This window comes from Carlito syrichta, unplaced genomic scaffold, assembly GCF_000164805.1.
Source record: "Carlito syrichta isolate Samal-C Ts95f unplaced genomic scaffold, Tarsius_syrichta-2.0.1 Scaffold307242, whole genome shotgun sequence".
NCBI classification, from domain to species: Eukaryota; Metazoa; Chordata; class Mammalia; order Primates; family Tarsiidae; genus Carlito; species Carlito syrichta.
In genome coordinates this window covers 122,739-140,253 of record NW_007251338.1, presented here as the reverse complement: position 1 = coordinate 140,253, position 17,515 = coordinate 122,739, and the positions used below count along the sequence as shown (strand labels likewise).

Here is a 17,515-nt window from a genome sequence, read left to right as displayed (position 1 = left end):
GGCTGAGGCAAGAGGATCACTTGAGGCCAGGAGTTCAAAACCAGCCTGGGCAACATAGTGAGAACCTGTTTCTACAAAAAAAAAAATTAAAAAATTAGCCAGTCATGGTGGCATACATTTACAGTCCCAGCTACTTGAGAGGCTGAGGCAGAAGAATCATCTGAGTCCAGGAGGTCAGTGCAGTGAGAACTGAGATCCCAACACTGCACTCCAGCCTGGGTGATACAGTGAAACTCTGTTTCAAAAAAAAAAAAGTTTAAAGCTACAAGATAACCAGGCATAGTTCCAGCTACTTGGAAGACTGAGGCAGAAGGACCACCCTAAGCCCAGCTGGTCAAGGCTGCAGTGGCCATGAGCATGCCACTGCACTCCAGCCTGGGTGACAGAGTGAGATTCCAACCCCCCCAAAAAAAAGAAGCTAAAAAAAAATGCCGGGCTCGGTGGCTCAGCCTGTAATCCTGCGCCTTTGGGAGGCTGAGGTGAGTGGATTGCCTGACCTGCTTGAAGTGCAAATCAAATCCCTATTAAGTAGAAGGAAAGAAATAATAAAGTTAAAAAAATAAATCAACTGGAAAATGAACAAACAATAGAGAAAATTAAAGAAACCACAAGTGGTTTTCTGCAAAGATTAATAAAAGTGATAAACTCACAGACAGATTGACAAGACAGAGGGAGGGATAGAGACATGGAGGGAAGAAGAAAGGGAGGGAGGTAAGGAGGGCGAAAGGGAGGGAGAACACAAATTGGCACTACCAAGAATAAAAAAGGGACATCAGCTGGGTGCAGTGGCACATGCCTGTAATCCTAGCACTTTGGGTGACCAAGACAAGTAGATTGCCTGAGTCCAGGGCTTTGAGACCAACCTGGGCAACTTGGCGAGACCGCATCTCTACAATAAATTTTTTTTAAAAATTAGTCGGGTGTGGTGGCGCACACCTGTGACTCCAGCTACTTAGAAGGCTGAGTGAGGCAGAAGGATCGCCCAAGCCCAGCAGGTCAAGGCTACGGTGGCCATGAGTGTGCCACTGCACTCCAGTCATGGTGGCAGAATGAGAACCCGACTCAAAAAAAAAAAAAAAAAAAAAGGGAACACCACCATAAATCTTACAGACATTTTTTAAACAAGAAAATTATAAACAAATTTATGATCAATACTTTCAATAACTTACATTAAATAAATTTCTTGAGAAATATAATTTATCAAACTGACTCAGGGAAATTGAATTCTCAATCAAAAACCTTCCACAGAGAAAACCCCAGGCCTAAATGGTTGCACTGGTGTTGTCTATCAAACATTTAAGGAAGAAATAATACCAATCTAACACAAATTCTTTCACAAATTAGAGATAGAACAATTTTCAACTTATGACATTAAAACAAAAGAAAAATTCAGAAAAAGAACATAGCCAGGCTCGGTGGCTCAGCCTGTAATCCCACGCTTTGGGAGGCCAAGGTGAGTGGATTGCCTGAGCCCGAGGGTTCGAGACCCGCCTGGGCAACTTGGTGAGACCTCATCTCTACAATAAATAAATAAATAAATTAGCCAGGCGTGGTAGTGCGCATCTGTAGTTCCAGCTACTTGGAAAGCTGAGGCGGAGGGATTGCCAGAGCCCAGCAGGTCGAGACTGCGGTGGCCAGGAGCGGCCACTGCACTCCAGTCTGGACGACTGAGTGAGACTCCAACTCAAAAAAAAAAAAAAAAAGAGCATAGATACGAAAATCGTCAATAAAATATTAGCAAATCAAATCTCACATTATATAAAAAAGATTAAATCATAACTAAGTGGCTTTATCTTACTTAATAAATTGACCCACATATATCATTTTATCTGTAGATTCAACACAATTACAGTCAAATTTCCAACAAGCGTTTTTGTAAAAATTCATTAGCTGATTCCAAGATTTATATGAAAATGCAACGGACTTAAGATAGCCAAAACAACTTGGAAAAGAAAGAGAACATAGTTGGAGAACTTCTACTACTTTATTTCAAACTTTATAGCTATAGTGCTGGGTTTGACGGTTCATGCCTGTAATCCCAGCACTTTGGGAGGCCAAGGTAAGAGAATTGCTTGAGCCCAGGAGTTCAAGATCAGCCTGAGCAACATAGTGAGACCTCATTTCTACAAAAAAAATTTGAAAAATTAGCCAGGCATGGTGGCACACGCCTATAATTCCAGCTACTTGGAAGGCTGAGGCGGAAGGATTGCCTGAGCCCAGGAGGTCAAGGCTGTAGTGAGCAGTGATTGCCGAGCCAAAAAAAGAATGCTGAACTAAACTTTCTTCATCCTAGAATACCTGTCTATCAAATCAAACTCTCAATTAGATACAGGACAGGTAACAATGATGTTATCAATATATTCTTTAAAAAACATATTTCTCTGTACCCCTTCTGTAGAATATAGTGGATTTTTTTTTCACCAAAAGACTATACCCAGAAATATTTTTTAAATATAGCAACCAGAGGACAAGGAGAGAAAGGCAAGAAGAAAGCCCAGGTAAAGGACAGTCCCAGGACAATAGCTGTGTGGTGATCTAGGATACCACCAGACCAGTTTTAGCAAAAAGATGAAAGGCACTTGGGATATTTTTGAGAAAAAAAATATCAAATTGACACAATACGGTACCTGACTTTTTTTTTGAGTTGGAGTCTCACTCTGTCGCCCAGACTGGAGTGCAGTGGCCGCTCCCAGCCACCTCAGCCTTGAACCGCTGGGCTCCGGTGATCCTTCTGCCTCAGCCTTCCAAGTAGCCGGAATTACAGGTGTGCACTACCACGCCCGGCTAATTTTTGATTTACTGTAGAGATGAGGTCTCACCAAATTGCCCGGGTGGGTCTCGAACCTGCAGGCTCAGGCAATCCACTCACCTCGGCCTCCCAAAGTGCTAGGATTACAGGTTGAGTTACCGAGACTGGCCAGTACCTGATTTTTTTTAAACCTTTGTAGTGCAAATATTTTTCAATTTTCCGTATACTATGATATTTTGACATTTTAAAGACCTTTCTGGTGGGGAGAGACTGATTGCACCTCTGAGGCTAGCCAATGCTTAGAAGATAGCAAAGGGCTCAGCAAGGAGCATGCCTTTGATAAGCCAACTAACCAAAGCCTCTCTCTGGCCCAAACACCCCAGGAAGCAAGAGTCCTCTGCCTGACTCAACCCAGGGCCAGATACCTGGCACTAAGGACCACCCCTAGACTTAAGAGCTTGTTGGACTAATTCAAACCAGTCAATCCTAAACAATTTACCCTACCTTGTGTGTCCTTTTCCCAGGAAACCCAGTGAAGGCCTGGCTCACCCTTCATTCCTTCTACTTCCTAACCCACACTAACACTTCCCCATGTGGCCCCCTGTGGCGAGCCTAGCCTTCTTCTAGGACTTATGCACCTAATAGATTTTGTTTCCCTCAGCCCCTCTTGTAGCTCCTCTTTTGGCTGCACCTGACTGACCATCACATAAAGAATGCAGAACGACCACCACCATACTGTGAGGATTACAGTTTAATCAGAGTTGAGGACTGAATTAACAATATCTATTTCCAATAGATATATTGGAAACTAAGCAAAGGGAAAAAAACAAGGTGATTTTAAACTCCAAAAAGTTGCATGAGAAAGTAAATATTCTTATAGGACAGTACATAATTCAGTCTGAAAATAGTATTTACATAGCTATAATAGTACATATATATATAATATTGAATATTAAATATAAATTGGTGACAACTGTATATTAGAAGGAGGAAAGGGTAAGCATAAGTATTTAGGGTGGTATAAAAGTGAAAGCTTCATTTTGTATAGTACAAAGTTAATAGATAACAGCCCAAACTGAAATTTTTAAAAAATTTGTGAAATACTAATATAAATATGCTATTAGAAAATTGACATTATACGCAAAAAAGAAAAAAAAACTAAAATAAATGCAAGTGGTTGCCTCTATGGAATACAAGACAAGGGAAGGGGCTGCTATTTTTATTTTTGTATGGCTTATACTTACAATGTATTATTTTAAAAGCCTTTTTTGACTATGTACATGTGTTACCTTGAATTTAACAAAGTAAAAATGAGTCTCTTTGTAGCCACAATTCAACAGTTTGTATAATATTTAATTAAATTACTTAGTACAGTCACAAGGACAAATATGAACATGTCTGAGAACAAATGATTCTTGAAAGTGGACCACTAAAATGGAGGGTATGAGGGTTCACTGGACAGGAAGCACCAGCTGTGTGCATTCAGCATGCCACAGGCTTTTTTTCATATGTTTTACAGAAGGAATACAGAACACTGGTCAATCTAGTAAGTCGTTTAAACTGAGGTCAATTCATAGAGCTTCTACTGTAATTAATCCAGATAATAAAGGAGGATGAAATAAACCAGCCTTAATCCATCCACTTTTGCTACTCTGTCCTTTTCCCATGGGTTAGATGGAAGAAATACTACAAGGAACAGAGCTCAAGATCATCCTTCTCAGGGTCATTCAACTTGCCCTGAAATATTAACCCTCTTGAGGGAAATCTGCAAATGAGGATAAATTAAAGTTCTTTTGAAGGGCAGGCTATCTTATATATCCTTTGGCTTAATCCACAAAATGAATTGGAAGGGTGGCAAAAGAGATAACCAAGCAAAAGCTGCCTCTTGCACTGTAAAGTACCTGATTTAATTTCAATAACTAGATGTATTCTATTATTGCCTTCTTCTCCTCTGCATTTTGGGTAAGTACTAAACACCATACATACAAGCATTACAAGAGAATATTAGAAGTAAAGAATCTAAAACAGGGCCTGAGACACAACCTCCTGCATCTGTGCTGAGTAGGCTTGCAGTCAATCTTAGTCTCAAAGTTATCACCTTACCTGCTCTAGTCAATGAAGCTTTGAGGTTTTGAGTAGTTTGAACTGTTAATTATTAAAATAGTTAAGCAGGATATACAGCCACTTTTTGAACAAATCAGACTATTGGTCACTTTGCTATGCTATTTTGAGCAATAAACTACAAATATATCGCCCAGTAAAGGGAATGTTTCTTGCTCTTTTACTTGGACTCAATTCTGGAGCACTTAGATTAGATCCACCCTCCCCACCCCATCATTTGCTGAGCCCATGGGGCTGAGACAGCCCCTCCTGATAAGAAATTGTTAAAAATCCTTCACAGCCGAAACTAGAAGACTAAGCGAGGCAGAACTTGGTGTTTAACATGAACAAAACCATTCCATGATTTTACCTTTTTCTGTGCTATGAATGTTCGTATCTCCCCAAAGTTCATGTTGAAATCCTAATGCCCAAAGTGATGTTATTAGAAGGTGGGGCTTTGAGGGGGTAATTAAATCATGGGAGTGGAGCCCTTTTGTCCTCAAGGGAGCTTGTTAGCCTCTTCCACCACGTGAGGATACAGTGAGAAGGATCCATCTATGAACCAGAAAGCAGGCCCTCCCCAGATGCAGAATCTGCCAGTGCCTTGATCTTGGACTTACTCTGCCTCCAGAACTATGAAAAGTAAATTTCCATTTTTTATAGATTACTCAGTCTAAGGTATTCTGTTACAGCAGTCCCAACTCACTAAGAAATCATCCTATACGTAGAGTCAGCCAGAAGGGACAATTGAGACCTCCCCATGGCCTGTGCAAATCAACTCAAGATCAAGTATCTTCTTTATTTTTCAGAAGCCCTTTGACTAACTTTCTTCCTTGGCATCAATAACTATGAAGTGTGACTCTGGTTCAGACATATAAACATTCCCTTATGTGAATTTCATAAAGAATTCTTGGCCGGGCATGGTGGCTTATCACTATAATCTCAGTACTTTGGGAGGCCAATGTGAGAGGATTGCTTGAGTCTAGGAGTTCGAGACCAGCCTAGACCAACATAGTGAGACATCATCTCTACAAAAAATACAAAAATTAGCCAGGCATGGTAGCACACCTTTAGTCCCAGTTGCTTAGGAGGCTGATATGGAAGGATCACCTGAGACCAGGAGGTCAAGGCTGTGGTGAACTGTGGCCGTGCCACTGCACTCCAGCCTGAGCAGCAGAGTGAGACTCTGACTCAAAAAAAAGAATTCTTCCCCTTTGGGTGGCTGTATCTGGGCCCTACCTCTGGTCATTGCCAAGTACAAGATCTGTCAGCACTCATTCTCAGTTTTGCTTTTGGTGGACCTGACCTGTTCATTTTAGATGAGAAAAACTGGTCTTTTTTGTTTTTTGTTTTTTTGAGTCGGAGTCTCGCTCTGTCACCCAGGCTTGAGTTGATTTGCACGTTCACGGCCACCACAGCCTCAACATGCTGGGCTCAGGAGATCCTTCCACCTCAGTCTTCTAAGTAGTTTGAACTACAAGTGTGTGCCACCATGCCTGGCTAATTCTTTTTTGACTTATTGTAGAAACTAGGTCTCAACAAGTTGCCCAGGCTGGTCTTGAACCCTTGGGCTCAGGCAATCCTCTAGCCTCCACCTCCCAAAGTGTTGATATTACAGGCATGAGCCACTGTGCCTGGCCTGATTTTTTTAAACCATCATTATTAGAACCTGAAAGAAGCCTGTGATACTCTCCTCCTCTTATTTCAGACCACCTTATTTTGCGTGTTGTAGTACACAGATTGGCAATAGAAGTTATCTGCATTTCCACTTTTTACAGATAACATCCCATTACCTCGGATATACTTTATGTCCCCCTTATTATTATATTATTTATTTATTATTTTTATTTTATTTTATTTTATTTTGAGTTGGAGTCTCACTCTGTCGCCCAGACTGGAGTGCAGTGGCTGCTCCCGGCCACCGCAGCCTTGACCTGCCGGGCTCCGGCGATCCTGCCGCCTCAGCCTTCCAAGTAGCCGGAATTACAGGCATGCGCTACCACGCCCGGCTGATTTTTTGATTTATTGTAGAGATGAGATCTCGCTGCCCAGGCGGGTCTCGAACCCGCGGGCTCAGGCAATCTACTCACCTCAGCCTCCCAAAGGCACGTGATTACAAGCTGAGCCACTGAGCCTGGCTATTATTTTAATTTTAGATTCAAGTCGTACCTATGTGTGTTTTTGCATATGCAGGTTTTTTGCTTGATGGTGAAGTTTGGGCTTCTATTGAGCCCGTCATCCGGTTGGTGGGCATAGCATCCAGTAGGCAGTTTTTCAGTCCTTGCCCCTTCCCTTCCCCCCTTAGGAGTCCCCAGTGTCTGCTGTTGCCATAGTTATACCCAGTTATTTTTCACCCTCCTCAACTCCTATCTTCCTAACAATAAATTTGAGCTATTGCTGAGCTTCATTATATAATGAGGAAGATTGTTCAGTTACTGAATGTTTTTCTAACTGGATTTCACATCTTCTCAAGCCCTACTAATCAGTGGGCCCCAGAGTGGTACCTCAGTGTCAGAGCTGTTGCCATTTAGAGCCTCGATGTTTGGGTCTCTCCAGTCTTCTGAGAGTGAAGGGATGTAATTGTCTGTCAGAGCATCCCAAACCCTGTAAACAAAGAGAAGCTCTCATTAGCACACATCTGTGGCCTGGCCCCGCCTGGAGGAAGGAAGAGCTGGGCCAGGAGAGGAGAGAGGCTTCTGTGTGTGCCAGGCTGAGATCATCTGCCTTCCAGCATGCAGGGGCAAAGCAGCTTAAAAACTGAATTAGAGCCACATCCAGGAAAGAAAAAGCCAAGAGCATGGAGGCTGGCCAGGGGCTTCAGTGTGAAAGGTGTTTGCTTAAGGGAAGAGAAATTTCTCACCATTGAGATACAAACCACAGAGTCTACAATCAAACCACCTCTGGCATTGAAAATAAATCTGCCCCTCACCCAAAGAGTCCAGTCTCTGAACCTAAGAGGTTGTCCATGTTTCCTTTACTGTGGGCAGAGACAGAGAAAAGGGGAGCGATAGAGACCTGGGCAGATTTTCTGACTGAATCTAATTAAGATTAGGATCATTATCTAGTTTATAACCATTTCCATTTCAGAGGCCTGCAATCTAAATGTTCAGAAATTAACTCCTTAATATCTATGTAGATAAGGGAATAATGCCAATGCTGTGAATGCTTGCTTATTACTCAGAATGTTCCATTGAGCCCACAGGTTGCAAGATCCTGCCCTCTAGCAATGTAGAGTCTAAACGTGTTGTTTCACTATCATGAACACTGTAAGGTAAACACCATATGTGAAGGGAACCAATAAATATACCTCAGTCTACAGAATTAGTTTTTGGTGGGAGAAGATGGGGCTACCTTTATTATGAAGTGTCTTTGTAAAATTCTGATATATACATTATAAGAAAGGACTTCTAAAATTCCTATTTTGGAGTCAGAGTCTCACCCTGTCGCCCAGGCTGGAGTGCAGTAGCATGCTCACAGCCACCGTAACCTTGACCTGCTGGGTTCAGGCGATCCTTCCACCTCAGCCTTCCAAGTAGCTGGAACTACAGGCACATACCACCATGGCTGGCTAATTTTTCCTGATTTATTGTAAAGACGAGGTCTCACCAAGTTGCCCGGGTTGGTCTTGAACCCCTGGGCTCAGGTGATCCTTTCGCCTCAACTTCCCAAAGTGCTGGGATTACAGGCATGAGCCACCGTGCCCAGCCTTCTATAATTCTTATTCCTTAACTAATTTATTTCAGAAAGATTTCTTTGAAAAAAAGGGGAGAGGGATTGGGGAAAATTCTAAAGTTTCAAACATATGTCAGGAAAATACATAAACTAGTCAACATCAAGAGATTAACGTAAATCAGTAAACCAAGCTCCTAAAATAATGCCATCCATGAAAGCCAACAACACTTGAGTTAATATTAGATAATGATAAATGAGAGCTCTATGCAATCTCCTTCAGGTGCCTATGTATGTCAATCATGAGTGACACCTGTGAAATCAAGATTTAAAAATAAGCAGGCCAGGCTTGATGGTTTACTAATTCCAGCACTTTGGGAGGCTGAGGCAGGAAGACTACTTGGGTAGCTCAGGAGTTCAAGACCAGCCTGGAAGCCGGCCTCGGTGGCTCAGCCTGTAGTATCGCGCTTTGGGAGGCTGAGCTGAGTGGATTGCCTGAGCCCGCGGGCTAGAGACCTGCCTGGCCAACTTGGCGAGACCTCATCTCTACAATAAATCAAAAAATTAGCCGAGTGTGTTAGCGCACGCCTGTAGTTCCAGCTACTTGGAAGGCTGAGGCGGAAGGATCGCCGGAGCCCAGCAGGTTGAGGCTGGAGTGGCCACTGCACTCCAGTCTGAGTGACAGAGTGAGACTCCAACTTAAAAAAAAAAAAGAAAAAAGAAACAGATCAGCCTGGGAAATATAGCGAGACCTCGTCTCTACAAAAAATTAGCCAGGCATGGTGACACGTGCCTGTAGTCCCAGCTACTCGGGCGGCTGAGGCAGAAGGATCACCTGAGCCCAGGAGGTCAAGGCTATGGTGAGCCATGATTGTGCCACTGCACTCCAGCCTAGGCAACAGAGTGAGACTCAAAAAAAGAAAGGCAAATATATATACATATAGATCAAATCAGAAACATAACAAAATATATTGTAAGATGCTGAAAAGATAAGTGCAAATGTGTATATGTGTGTATATATAATTATATATACACCAGAGCACAGACACTTGAAATCAGAAAATAATGAGGTGCTATTAACATAAACAAAATCAGAAAGAATATATAATATATGAGTATATAAGCAGAGATTTTCCTAGTGCAAAATTGCATACAATTGGTGATGAAACAAATAAAAGGAATTCATGAAAACACAATTTAATGGCAGTGCTTGGGGCATCCGCTTATTCATTATTTTCCTACCATTACAAGAAAGCATTTTCAGGGAACTCATCAATTGCCCATTAGACATCCACTCAGCAGGATTTCAGAGCCTACTTCGTAAACCACGGGTGATATCCTAATTTCCACGAGGCACTATTAGAGCTGCATTAATCCAGACTAATTCTAAATCCAAGTGACATTAGCATTCTAGAGTCAAAAGGCAAATAGGATTTGTTCTCTTTAGGACTAAGCTCTGAGGCACCACACCCACTGGAAAGGTCGTTGTAGGACTCCTTTACATCACCGCATTGCGTTCTCTGCTGCAAGAATGAGCAACATGCATATAGACACTGACCTTCAGAGCTGTCCCTGCAGGAAGTGCCTGCAGAAATGAAATTCAGCAAAGCCCAAAATAGGCAGGAGCCTTTTGTACCACTCCTAGACTGGAAGGAGCTGAGTACTTTAATGGACTACTCACTTTCCAACGACCTTGAAACGATTATATCCTTAAAGTGACAACCAGCGGCTTTCTCAGATCATTTAGACAGTGCCCACTCTTCTCGTCTGAGCCTTCACTGACATGCTTTGGATTTTATCTTCTAATTTCAGATTTTTCATGACAATTTCCTAAACCTTTATCTCCTTGGGATTTCAAACCATCCTCATCTCTTTCATATTTTGTCCAGTGGTTCTTCTTCCTTTCTAACATACTTTTTGTCCTTTGAAGTTTATAAATAACCTTTAAGATAAAGTGGCTTTCATCTCTTTCTTGTAATCACTTGCGCACCTGTTCCATACTTATTCAGTGCCCATTTAACAATAATAACAACAGCAGTCAATGCTTACTGAGCATTCACTACAGCCAGGTACTATTCTAAACGCTTTACATGAGGCTGGGCTCAGGGGCTCATGCCTGTAATCCCAGCACTTTGGGAGGCTGAGGCAGGAGTATTGCTTGAGCCCAGGAGTTTGAGACCAACCTAGGCAACCTAGTGAGATCTCATCTCCACAAAAAATTTTTTTAAAAATTAGCCAGGTGTGGTGGCATGCAGTTACTCAGGAGGCTGAGGCATAAGAATTGATGAGCCCAGGAAGTCAAGGCTGCAGTGAGCTGTGACTGTGCCACTGCCTTCCAGCCTAGGTGACAGAGTGACAGCCCAACTAAAAAAAAAAAAAAAAAATTGAAAACTCTTTATGTAAATTAATTCATTCATCCCTCACAACTCTGTAAGGCAGATACTAATGAGAAAAAATTGAAACATGGTGAAGTTCATTAGCTTGTCGAAGCTCACACAGTCAGTAATGGTAGAGGTGGGATTTGAACGCAGGCAGTACAGCTACAGGATCCATAATCCTAACCACTTAACAATTCCAACTTTCTTTTTTTAAATTGAAGTCTCACTTTGTCACCCAGTTGGAGTGCAGTGGCATGCTCACGGCCACCACAGTCTTGACCTGCTGGGCTCAGGTGATAACTGCCTCAGCCTCCCAAGTAACTGGGACTACAGGCATGTGCCACCATACCCAGCTACTTTTTTAATTTATTGTAGGGACAAGTCATACCAAGTATCTCAGACTGGTCTTGAACCCCTGGCCTCAGACAATCCTCCTGCCTCTGCCTCCTAAAGTGCTGGGATTGCAGGCGTGTGTCACAGCACCCGATTTATTCCAACTTTTTATGAATTATATGATTGGCAGTAGCATGAGCATCAGAACAATATACTGAGTTCCTAATCACAACCAAGAGGGGCAATTTAGAAAGTGGCTCTGAGTGAAAAATCCACACCTGGTCATCATGCTTTCATGCATCTACAAAAGGAGAAACAGCAAAGGCAGCTGTGGTATAGGACGGCTTTCTACCTAGATCTCTAGCCCAGGGAAAGGTGATGGAAAGCAAAGGCAGAACACTGGCAGCCAGGCAGCCACAGGAAAAGAAGAGCCAGGGGTGCGGGGGATATAAAGCTTTCTGTGAGGAAGAGAATAGAAGGGCTTTTCTCCCCAGAGAAGCCATCTATCCCATCATAAGCAGGGTTCTTGGAAATGGATATATTTCCTTTCATAAGTACCCTGAGGTGGACTGTAAAATTCCACTTCTCTGAGAAGCATCCTGCTATTTACTCCTGTCTTGGGGAAAGGAGACTTTGAAAGCTATCTACTCCATCATTTATCAGAGAACTAAGATTAAACAGGTTGCCTCAGTTCCTATCATTATGCTGCCATGACGCCTGAGATTCAATTTTCTGTCTCCATTCCTGTAATAACGAAAAGGCTTTTTCATGTGCATATTTATAGCTTGGGCTTAGATGCCTGTAGAATTGACTAAACTATCTTTTACCACAGAGAGCTGAGGATTTGGGAAAGGAGGCTGGCAGAGTATGAGCAAACCCAGCGGAGTGGGTGGTACCAAAACAAGAGTATAAAGAGCTGTGGGGCCTGGAACTGGGAACAAAGCCATCAGGGCTCTATCAAGTCCTGATACACACACACACACACACACACACACACACACACACACACACACGCACACACACACACACACACACACACACACCCTATGTATCTATTTCTGACAATATGGTAGGCAGCTTAAAGGGTTTATTAGAATTCCAACTTGTTAACTATTCTCTTAATTCCCCCTAGGCTGGCAACTTCCAACGTTTTGCTGATGTCCAGTCAAGCCAATATCCACACTCAGACGTGTGTTAACACAAGTACACTTTTGCAGTTAATGTTTAGGAAGTAAATATTATTAACAGCACATTCATGCTTTTCCACAACTTTTTAGATTTATTCAAATGTTTAAATAGAATAATACTATCTCTGCCTACTATAAAGGGAAACTAAACTTCTAAGAAGATAATTTAATTTTCTAAAAACCACAGTTATCTGTGGCTTTCCCTATCTGACTAGTCGGTATTTACTTATCTTCAATTCCAAGTATATCTGACAACAGGCAGCTACTTATTGTGGGCATTTTATTTTTACTTTCACCATTAGTTCAATAATTCTATCTAAAGAAGAGGAAACGGCCACTATTCTTCCATGTTTAACCCCTCTATCTTCAGGGTACATGTAAGAGGGCTAATAAGAGATTCCAAATGAGGCAGGAGGGAAGGTGAAGGTTGTCCATTCCCATGTTGTAGTGACCCCTCAGAGGCTCTGACTTCTGGGTCTGATCTCTTATGGCAAAGGAAAAAGGTAATCACACATACACAAAGAAGAGATTCTGGAATATTTTGAGTTCAAAACGAGAAAATATATTTTCAAATCTGACTCTCCCTTAATGTCTGAAACTTCTATAACCTGACAAATCAGAGATAAGTTGACAAATCTCAGCCTCCATTGGTCAAATAGTTCCAAATTGACCTAAAGAAAACAAAACTTCTAAGAGAATCACTGCATTTGCTCTTTGACTTGTGCCATCTTTTTTTTTTTTTTTTTGAATTGGGGTCTCACTCTGTTGCCCAGGCTGGAGTGCAGTGGCATGCTCACGGCCACTGCAGCCTAGACCTGCTTCCACCTCAGTCTTTCAAGTAGCTGGAACTACAGGCCAGTGGTACCACACCCAGCTTATTTTTTATTTATTGTAGAGATGAGATCTCACCAGGTTGCCCATGCTGATCTTGAACCCCTGAGCATAGGCAATCCTCTCACCTCAGCCTCCTAAAATGCTGGGATCACACGTTTGAGCCACTACGCCTGGCCGGCTTGTGCTATCTTTAAGGAGGCTAGTTTACCTAAGAATTTCCATGATTTTGCTTGAAGCGTCTAATATTTAGTTCTAACCCACCCACAACACTTTTAATTCATTTGTGGATAAAACATCTCTAAATGCCAAACCTGAGCGAGTTTATTACAGTAACACCAGAACTATGCTCAGAAAGACCGCAGCCAGGTTAGATATTAAATCATCCTTTTCCTTTACTTAGTCATAATTTCACAGTTGAAATATCTGGATAGTGTCTGTAAAACAAAGTGTATAATGTAATTTCAATTTTTATTTTAAGTTTTAAAGAGGCTTTAGATACACTGAATGCCTAGAAAGCACAGTGTTAATTTCTTCCTTCCCAGCTTCCTCCCTCTACACTGTCCCCAAATCATATACTTTATCTCCAAGGAATTATTCAACCTTTGGTCTCTTAGGTGAGGCAGTCAATGAGGCAGTCAAGTCAGAAAAATCAGGCTGAAAAGACCAATAATCCCATGTGACGGTAATTAACATTGAGTGGCCTCTGCTAATGTGCTAGAAGAGAATAAGACCTGCTCACTGAGCTTTCATCCTTAATGAGGCAGAGGAGGGGTTTAGATGGGGGAAATGATTTGTTGGAAGCAAAAGGAATGGGACGCATCTTAAAATGTCATTTTCAAAGCACATCCTGAGTGAGGTAAGAAATTATGTTCTTTGCAAGTCCTTAGCCCCGCTTCATCAAAATTGAGCTCTGGAGGTTTCATAGATGAGGGCCCATGCAGTCAACTACAGTTAAGTGACTTGCCCAAGGTCACACAATGAGTCAGTGAAAGCATGAAAATTAGAATTCATAGTCTTTGTGTTTCTAGTTCATTGCCTGGTACACTGGAACAAAAAAATACTCTGTATAATAAAACCCCAGAGCTATTCTTTTTTGACTTACAGAAGTTGAGCAAGTTATACAGGCTCAGAATCTAAAAAGAATCCATTTGAAACTTAAAATTGAATTGGAACACACAACCTACAGTTATAGTACTGGTCACCAGAGTGAAATGTTCTTTGTGATCATACCTTCAGGCTAACATTAATTTAAAAAAAAAGGAGACAAGTGTGGGCCTAGAAGTACATTACTTGAGCATACAAGGGTAACTATTATCACTCATCCAGTTCATTAATATTTCATTCAAAAATATTATTTGAGCCGGGCTCAGTGGCTCAGCCTGTAATCCCGCGCTTTGAGAGGCTGAGATGAGTGGATTGCCTAAGCCTGCAGGTTCGAGACTGACCTGGGCAACTTGGCGAGACCTCATCTCTACAATAAATTAAAAAAAAATTAGCCGGGCTTGGTAGCATGCACCTGTAGTTCCAGCTACTTGGAAGGCTGAGGTAGAAGGATCGCCGGAGCCCAGCAGGTCGAGGCTGCAGTGGCTGGGAGTGGCCACTGCACTCCAGTCTGGGTGACAGAGTGAGACTCCAACTCAAAAAAAAATAAAATAAAATAATATATATATATATATATATATATAAAATTTGATCATTTACTATAGGCCAAGCATTGTATTACACAGTAGGGATGTAAGAATGACTAAGACAGAGAGATATAGCCCCTGTATTTACAGAGGTACAGTCTTAGTAGTCATCAAATAAACAACCCTCTCCAGAATATAGTCAATTTCAAATCTTCTCGGACACGCCTCTTACTCCATTTTGTATGAGCAAAGTCTTCCTGCTCAAGTCCATAAAAAGAGAAACCAAAAGCACGGTTGCTCCAAACTTCCATGATCACCTACTTGACATTTCTTGTGTAATACCTGAAGAACAACTGATGTATATTTTATCTCTATAGGGAATTCATGCATACAGTAGTCCCCCCTTAGAAGCAGTTTTGCTTTTGAGGTTTCAGTTACCTGCTGAACAGTACAATAAGATATTTTGAAAGAGAGAGAGAGAGAGGCCACATTCACATGACTTTTATTACAGAATATTGTTATAATTATACTACTTTATTATGAGTTATAGTTGTTAGTCTCTTATTGTGCCTAATTTATAAGCTTTATCACAGGGATAAATGTATAGGAAAAAACATGGTATATAAGAGTTTGGTACTCTCAGTGGTTTCAGTCATCCACTTGAGATCTTAAATATATTCCTCCACAGTTAAGGAGAAAGTACTGCATTTTTACTAAATGCCTAAAACATCCTTCTTTCATTTGTGTGACATGTTATCTCCTTCGTCTCTTTCTAGTCCCTTCTTAAATAGTATTTTTTTCAGATCCCTTTTCTTGTTTACTGTTAAGACCCTAGATAGTAGCTAACAAGTAACACAAGGAATCTGCATACTCAAAAACTATATCACCTAGTTTTCACCTTTATTTGTCCAGGTAGTTCCCTGCACTCTCAGTTCAGCTTAGATGCTTTCTTATTTGAATATATCTTAATATTTGTAGATAATTTTCCAGACCAGAGGGGCTGTTAACAATTCTGAGATTTTCATATTCTAGTGTTTCTTGAAGCAAGTTGGTCCAATGACATAGATTCCTCCATCACAATTAATTTTTTTTTTTTTTTACTGGACCTTGTTTCTGCTATCTGGGTGGATCTCCACTAAGATAAAGAAGATGAGGATAGACCCCTAAATTTACTGTGCTCCTGAAATTCTATCTTGTGTCCAAGGAAACCCAAATCCTTCATTCCTCTAGCTCTCTGCAGGTGACTATAAAGGGACACATATAGAACAATGTCAGTAATTACCAGGGCACTGTCCCACTAACATAAAAATATAGTATTGCCATAAACCTATAGACAGAAACTAGTACTATGTCAAGGAGCCCCAGACTATAGGGTTCTTGACTGAAGCAGGAGAGGGCAATTAAGACTTCTTACTCCTCGTCCTGAAGGGTCTCCTCCTCCTCTTGGATCTGTAACTGGTTCTTCACGGGAGCTAGGTTCTCAGTCTTGGCATTGTAGTTCCGAAAGCAGACATTGAGCTTCTCATCAAATTCATTCACGAGGTCCTCCATGGACTTGAAGCTGATTATTTCGGAAGAAAAATTCTCAAGCTCAGAGAGGGAGGGGTCCTCTAGATGGTGGGGAGATGAGCCATAGAAACACTGAGGCTTTTCCTCTGGGTCTTCCGAGCAGCAGGGCCGAAGGTCCTCAAACTCTTCATCCAGACTCACCAGTGGGGCCTCCATTCTTGCCCAAGAATAGAGCAACAGCGACTTTCAGGATTCGTTTACCACCTAGACAAAATAGACACGGTAATATGAGTTTGGACTTGGCTAACCTAAATAAAGTTAGCTTTGGAGATACGCCTGCATACAATTCCCTGCTCCAAAAAGCATAGTGCAGTGGTTTAAGTATGCATCCCTGACCAGACCATCTAGGCGTCATCCTGTTCTTTCCCTACCAGTTGTAATATTAGGTGAGTTAGTAACTTCTTTTTTTATTCTTCTCAGACAGATATAGTAACTGGACACACCTCAAAGTGTTATTATAAGATTAAAGGAGTAAATACAGGTAACTTGCTTAAAACAGTGCCTGGCAGATAATAAATGCCAACATTGATGAATATTCCCTGTTGCTATTGTTATTATTATTAATAATTACTATTACCAGAGATCTACATACTTAACTAAACACTCTGAAAACTAGAAAATTTTCATGACTTGTTTGGTGGCAAATGTGACATGACCTAAATTTATTTGACAACTCAATTTTACCAATATGAATATGAAGCTTCTTATGGTTTAAACTTAACTCATTTTGTGTGTTTTGCTATAGAAATATTAACTTTTAGCCAGGCTCGGTGGCTCAGCCTGTAATCCCAGCGCTTTGGGAGGCTGAGGTGAGTGGATTGCCTGAGCCCACGCGTTCGAGACCCGCCTGGGCGGCGAGACCTCATCTCTACAATAAATAAAAAAAAATTAGTCGGGCGTGGTAGCACACGCCTGTAGTTCCAGCTACTTGGAAGGCTGAGGAGGAAGGATCGCCGGACCCCAGCAGGTCGAGGCTGCGGTGGCCGGGAGCGTGCCACTGCACTCCAGTATTGGCGACAGAGTGAGACTCCAACTCGGGGAAAAAAAAATAGAAATATTAACTTTTTT

General features: G+C 41.6%; 1 protein-coding gene across 2 annotated transcripts in view; it reads right to left on the bottom strand.

Annotated features, from left to right (window-relative positions):
* Positions 1–17,515, bottom strand: part of FEZ1 (fasciculation and elongation protein zeta 1) — a 52,525-nt gene that overhangs the window by 29,483 nt on the left and 5,527 nt on the right. The window contains exons 2-3 of one of the 2 annotated variants that reach the window (XM_008064250.1): positions 16,293–16,651; positions 7,354–7,453 (exon numbers count right to left, since the gene is read on the bottom strand). In XM_008064250.1, coding sequence (XP_008062441.1) covers positions 7,354–7,453; positions 16,293–16,603 — 411 coding nt within the window. In that variant the 5' untranslated portion in view covers positions 16,604–16,651. Of the gene's footprint in view, positions 1–7,353; positions 7,454–15,364; positions 16,652–17,515 lie in introns of those variants that run through there. The other variant, XM_021715646.1, reaches the window with a different exon arrangement.